The 7,158-nt window shown below is 36.1% G+C and overlaps 1 protein-coding gene across 1 annotated transcript in view; it reads right to left on the bottom strand.

The window, feature by feature from the left end:
• LOC128858605 (B-cell lymphoma/leukemia 11B) overlaps nt 1-5,591 on the bottom strand; it is a 111,499-nt gene extending 105,908 nt beyond the window's left edge. Inside the window, exon 1 of the mRNA XM_054095011.1 lies at nt 3,625-5,591. Coding sequence (XP_053950986.1) covers nt 3,625-3,661 — 37 coding nt within the window. The 5' untranslated portion in view covers nt 3,662-5,591. The remainder of the gene's footprint in view (nt 1-3,624) is intronic.
• Between the last annotated feature and the right edge of the window lie 1,567 nt (nt 5,592-7,158).

Genomic DNA, 7,158 nt, shown 5'->3' on the forward strand with positions numbered 1-7,158 from the left:
GAAGTTTTGAGAGATAACGTTTGAAGCGAAATTGCGGAGCCGCAATGGTACCTAAATGTGTTAGAAAATTTTATCAAAAAAATTGACATCTGTAAGTGAGCTCGTGGGAATATTTGGAAACTATCAATAGTTAACTCAAACTTAGTAAGTTTAGAATGCACTAAAAAACTTTCTGACCGTCTGCAGGTAGCTATGTTTTTCTACAATAAATCAGCAGGAAATTCAAATTGCACTAACCGCCCACATGTAGATGTGTCAACGATCATAAAGAAGTCGACCATTGGAATCGAAATCTCGATCGCACAATATGACGTTGACCCAACGCATACCATCAGCAATGGTCAACATATTCTAAGAATTAGAACTCGTCACTCGAGTGCAGTTGCAACGCAGTGGTAAAATTAGTATAAATATCACGTTTTCTATTTAATTTTAAAGTTTTTAACTTCAATATTTTGTTGATCACTCTTGATCTGCAATCACTTGTTCTTATTTTGTTTATACTTTTCCACTCATTCAAAATATGTATTTAATTTAAATTTAAAAGATATACTCGAACTTCAGAGGCCCTATATGTGTAATAAACATATAATTTATGTGTATAAGATTTTAATTGCTTAAGAAGACTAGTAAAATTTTTTTAATACTATAGTTTACCATTCATCTTTGTTTTTAAATGGTGATCAGATTGGAGGTACTCTTTTCCGATAGGGTTTTTTTGACAGATCGCGCCTGACTACTGTCAAACTAAAAGCATAATTTTTTCAGCATTCATTGAGATTTCATCATGGAAAAACCTACGTCTCAACAACGTTTACAAATCGTACAATTTTATTACGAAAATCGACGCTCTGTGAAAAGTGTTCATCGTCTGACGTATGGTGTTCAGTGATGGGGCCAATTTTTAGCTTAATGTCTACGTCAATAAGAAAAATTGCAGTATTTGGGCCTCAGAGCAACCCGAAGAAATTCAAGAACAGCCGTTGCATCCATTGGAAACAATCATTTGGTGCGCCCTATGGGCTGGAGGAGTCATTGGTCTATATTTGTTAAAAGACTATGCTGGCCCAATGTAACAGTGAATGACGAACGATATCGACTCGATATCGATAAACGAGTTTTTGATGCCGCAATGCCGGAAATTGAAGCCCGTGATCTCCACAATAATTGGTTCCAACAAGACGGCGCTACTTGCCATACAGTCCGTGAAACAGTGGATTTAATGTGTCGTCGTTGCTCATTTATCTCTCGTCTCGGATCAGTGGATTGGCCACGAAGATTGTGTGATATCACAACTTTGGACTTTTACTTGTGGGGGTATATAAAGTCTAAATGCTTTGTGGATAAACCAACTTCGATTGAGGCATTGAAAGCCAACATTACTAAACTTATTCTCGTAGTACCGACCGAAGTCATCCAGTGAGTCATTCAAAATTGATGTTTACAGATGGCCGAATTGTTGCAGCCAACAATTGAAAGGGATTATCTTAAAAAAAAAAGTGTCGTGAATGGTTATATACAAAAATAATAAATATTGCCCAATCAATATGAATTTTCGTTGTTTTATTTCAATTTAAAATCCGATAATTAATCAGCCTTTTTACATCCTTCGTTGGTTGTTACACGGCAACGGATTTCGAACCCGACGCTACCGAATGGCAGTCACGCACCAGCCCATTCGTCAGGGCGGCCGGCTCCATATAAAATAAATTCACTTGCGTCAAAGATAATCGCTAGCAGTTGCGTTTGATCCCACAATTTTTGGACCTTATTTTGTGGAACTATTTCAATTTTAACCAATTTTTTTTTTCTTTATAAGGCGTAGATGTATAAGTCGGGCGCTCCCTAGCACAAGTGAAAGCTAATAAATCAAAAGCATTTGATGGCTATGCTCAGTGATTAGAAATTAAGACTTGAAATACTATTGTATATATGTCTGTATACGTGTATATCTTTTCGAACTTGCACCTAATAAAATTACGATTAAAAGTGTTTCATATTATGATAGCTATCCTTTAAAGGTTTGTGTGTAGCATTGTATTTAATATTTTATTAATTTACAGTTCTGATTTTTCGTTTGATTTTTTGGGCCCTTGACGGCCAGTTTCGCCGTTTGACAAAGAGTGTGTATACAGATGTATGTATGTATGTATTTACAGGCAACTGGGTGTGAATGAATTTCAACCATGACGATAAATAAGTCAACATGTACATATGAACTATTAAATACTTAAGTAAATAACTGATAACATTTATTGTATTTTGACAATTATCCTATAGCAATTGCTTTTTGCGAAATCTTATCGCTTTATAACTTAAATCATTAACAATGATGACCTAGTGGTAAAATTTTCGGCAAAGTTTCTCTGATTTTTTCGTAAAAATGATTTAATTAGATGTATAAATAATTTATTATTATTATTATTTATTAGAATAATATAAAATATTACACTAACTTAAAAAAAGAGCACACTAGCTGCTTGGGCCTTCGGTGCTATAAATAATAAATATATTATGTGTGTATAATAATCGCAACCTAGTTTTTATACAATAGTTCCTTGCGGTTAATAGCGTAAAATGACTATTTCCAAATAAGACTACCAAAACAAATTTTTTGATGCCAAAACCTACTAATTTTATTCAAAACAGTTCCCAATTTAATACAGCAGTATCTAAAAGTGCATATGTATGTTTGTATGTCGAATGAGTGTATTGAATCGTCGTTCGGGAAGTCGGGAAGATGTTAATACGCTTCTACGCTGGCTTCTACAAACACAAAATTTTCGACAAATAAAAAATATTTTTAATAAAAAAATAGTTTCCAATATCTATCGATGACATACTTCTCGAATGTCACTCATTATTTATGTATACCCTAACAACCGCTATTAAATCGCACTTGACTCTTGTGAACTCTATCACGGAAAAAATAGTCATCATCAGAAACTTAACGTTCCGGTAAAAGTTGTATCGAGTCTCAAAAAAGGTTAATTTTAGCCCTTTGTTCGATGCTAATTTTTGTAACGCTATCGCCACCGCACTGCCACATCTTACGGAATAACTGCCTTTGCATTGATTTATATTACATAGACTTTGACAAGATATCAATGAAAGATTTAGTTTTCCATCGAAATTGCTAATAGATACATTTATTTTTAAAAATACTTGTCTTGTTTACTTTGGAATGCACATTGTATGTATACCACACACGCTTAATATTTATTTATTATTATTTATTTACTTTTTATTATTTTACTTTTATTATTTATTAACTTTTAACTCAATATTTATTTAATTTTTATACTTCATAAACCATATTTAAACCATCCAACATACCTATGTATAAGGAAATTAAGTAAAGATTAGTATTTTGTTTCCCAACTTCAGCAAGTTTATATCGAAATTTATCAAAAGAACCGACGCAAACACTTGATTATGTGTATTAAAAAATTAGATGGCATAACGCTCCACTTGTGCTCTGTCATAGATTATCTATATTATTACTTTTACATTCGCGCATAAATTCGTAATATGTTTTAGTTAGGCGTGCACAAGTTCGTATGTAGATACGTATGTATTACTTGTACGTAAGTGTACGCAGTTCGCAATTTCCTAGACACTCACCTTGTGCAATTCTGACGGCGGGCATTTTAATTCTCATCTTTCCTAAGTTGGCGATTAATAGGATCTGTTGAAGCCTATCGCAGGGTTTATCCACATTAATATACACTTTGTCCACGGCTCCTATTTGCTAATTGCGTCGAGCGTTTTCGTTCCAAATTAATGTAATTCACATTTACACAAAGTGATATGTAAATAGCATTTCAGGAATCAGTCTCTATATTTGCTCACAAATTTTGTTTATTTTAATTATTTCTTGTTCTAATATTCGCGTCCGTATGTGTAGCGTTTAGTTCCCACATTTGGTTTACTTATTCGAATTTCAGAATCACGTATCAACACTTTTTACATTTTGCAAATAGAAATATACATACAAATTTACTTAAAACATTTCTTATCTCATGCAGCTTTTAATACAACTTTAGCGTTTATATTTTCATTCTATCAACATACACTTTACAGGTATATGCAATATTTGTATGCATTATTTTTACTAACGATAGGAACCTTGTACACCTTGTTTTTTTTTTAAGAAATAATTACCAAGCGATCTTTGTTTTGCTTAAATAGTTTTTATTCCGGAGATGTCGAGAATTTGTGGATTTTTTTGCAGCTTTGGTAAATGTGTTTCTGTTTTTGTTTTTCTTTTTGTTTTTTTTCGTTTGTTTTTATTTTTATTTTCACTACGTACATAATTTAGTACTCGTATATATGTATGCATGTGTATACATATATGCACACAGGGGTTTGTATTGTATTTTAGGGATTGGTATGTTGTTGTTCTTATTACATATTTTATTACATTTCTACCGTTTCCACCTTGTCCAATTCGACAATTCGATTCCAATTAGAAAACTTCATAGAACCACTTGTAAGCGAGCGAGAGAGAGAGTTAATAAAACAGTTACCGGCCACTGATTTAATGTTGGAGAGAACTATACTATAAAATCATATGCCCTTCGCTTTTGCACTTCCTGAGTGCAAGTGCGAGTATGAGTGCGTCCGTACACGCCGATGTCCTGTGAGTGACTGTGGCCACATACATTGGGATAATTCAATTTTATCTAACGGTTTTTACACTTTGATGCCAATTTGAAAATTTGATTTTGGTTTATTGGTTAGGTTGTTTGTGGCGGCGGCCGTATCGATGGAGGTGGCGTTGGTGGAGTCGACTTTTGTGCTGGTGGAAGTAGCTAGCGCGACTGAATTAGCGACGGGAATGGATAAGCAGCTGGCAATCGACGACGTCGCTCACTTGGTTACATGCGATGTGATAGGGGTGACATGTTATTTTCCGCCACACTCTCCCATAGACATGTCTATCCACTTATATATAAATGTATGTGCAGGTTCATATGCTTCTACGTACATATATATTCATGTGTGCAACTTGTTTGTTGTTTTTGTGGGTGGACACGCGCTCCGTCGCCACTTGGTAGCACTAACTCTTTCGACTGCAGCTTCTGTGCGACGGAATCACACACGATTTTTGATCTGCGAAAAATTAACACTAAGCTGGACTATGTTGGGTGAACGGTGCACGATGATGGTAACAATAGTAAACTCTTCCATACAGGTAAATGGCCACCCGCTTATGTTTCGTACCGGCTTTCGTATACAAGCTGTTTATTTTCTCATCCCCGAATTTCGATGTGACACTAGACTTTGGCGGTTTAAGATTATTTTGCGTGTAAAGTGAATATTGTTTTTTTCGAGACGAAAACCTAGTGCGATCTGAAATTAGAATAATTGCAACCGTATCGGCAACACTTCTGCATAGGTAGCGTATATAAGTATGTATGCGTATGATATAAACCGCGAAACAGACGTTAATGCAAATTGACGCAGAGATATAAAACAATGACGCTGCTCGTAAACTATTGTAAGAAAGCACGTCCTCACAACGCGACAGTCCGTGTGCATCTAACTAATAAACTCACATTAGTCGCATCCGTCCATTTACCATCTACCATTTACCATTCATGCGGCTACTGCTCTGTCATTCTGTCGCGTTTGGCTTTCTTTGTTAGTTTTAGCTTTGCTCACTTCTCCTTCACCGACTAGCCAACCGGCCGACCTTTCAGCTCGGTTGAAATCGACTTGACTCGAAAGTCGCCACTCGCCACTCACGAGCTATACGTATGTATGTATGTATGTACGTATGTATGACTGACTGGCCTTACTTGCCTGTTCACTCGCGCTCACCACATACACTGTGATAAAGTGGCGCGGCGGCGTCAACAACTGTGTTGTGTTGGTGGTGACGGTGACGGTGACGGTGGCGATGACGACGACGACGGCTACGGAGATGGCAAAAGCACCATAGATTGCAGCAAAGCCAGCGACAGGGGTTTCTCATGAGCGCACTTGCGTTTCGGCATTGGAGTAAGATATGAAACAGTGCCGTGGAATAGTAAAGAGCGGACTGGTGTGTTATGGTTTCTATGGCTAGGTAATGAAGTGAAGAGGTGTGGAGAACAAGCGTTTGGTCGCGCCACCGCACAATCTATACTGCGACAGCGTTGCTACTTTTTGCTGGAAACTGGAGTGAGTAAATGGACTATTTGTGTGCGTGTGTGTTCGTCTGTAAGCGTCCGGAGAACGGATGGCGGAGGACGATTTGTGTCGTCTGCTCAGAAGCACATGTACAAATTCGTATAAACCTTGATGTTATGAATGTATGTATGTATGTTTGCAGTGCACATGAGACTGTGCATGTGGCAAAAACAGTGTTGGTGTGCTGAATAGGTGGCGGAGATGCTGCTGCCATTGATGCTGTTGGAAATGCGTACAAATGTATGCATGTATGTACATATGTATGCATAAAAATACCTACATACTTGTGTCTGGCTGTGTGTGCGTATAAGTATATAGTACATGCTGGTTCAATATTTTGTTTTGAGTGCTGTTTGTTTACTTATTGCTTTGACAATACTATTTTACGGTTGCCGCACCTTGCGTCGCTGGTCTGACCTCAACTTTGGTAATAACAGTAATATCATTGGAATCTTACACATATGAATGTACATTGTGTGTGTGTGTGTAAATTTATATATCATGTATGTATATATATATGTACATACAGTATTATGTAATTTAGCTATATATGAATATAAATGAATATGATTACAAATTATGTTGAAATTTTTGTTACATAGATTTTATAAATTCATTTACAACATTATTCCAGAACTATTATCTGCGCAATTATGCACATACACATATGCACATATACTCATGTACTTATACATAAATAAGTGTACGACTATGTATTTACATCAGCATCTCCTTTAGAATCAGAAATCATTTATGCCCGGTTTTTCAAATTACGCCTTTTTAACCATCTAAATATTGTGTTGTGAGTATTCCGTCGACCACAAGTCGACTTGAATACAAAAAATCATACAAACATACAAAACAGATATCTTGTCTCACCATACCGAGTGCCATTTATGATTGCCCCTCTCGCGTTGCGATGGTAAACCGACTTTTGGCGTTCACGTTTAATTTTTCTCGGAGTCTTTGAATCAGTTAGTC

The sequence above is a fragment of the Anastrepha ludens genome, chromosome 3, assembly GCF_028408465.1.
Source record: "Anastrepha ludens isolate Willacy chromosome 3, idAnaLude1.1, whole genome shotgun sequence".
NCBI lineage: Eukaryota > Metazoa > Arthropoda > Insecta > Diptera > Tephritidae > Anastrepha > Anastrepha ludens.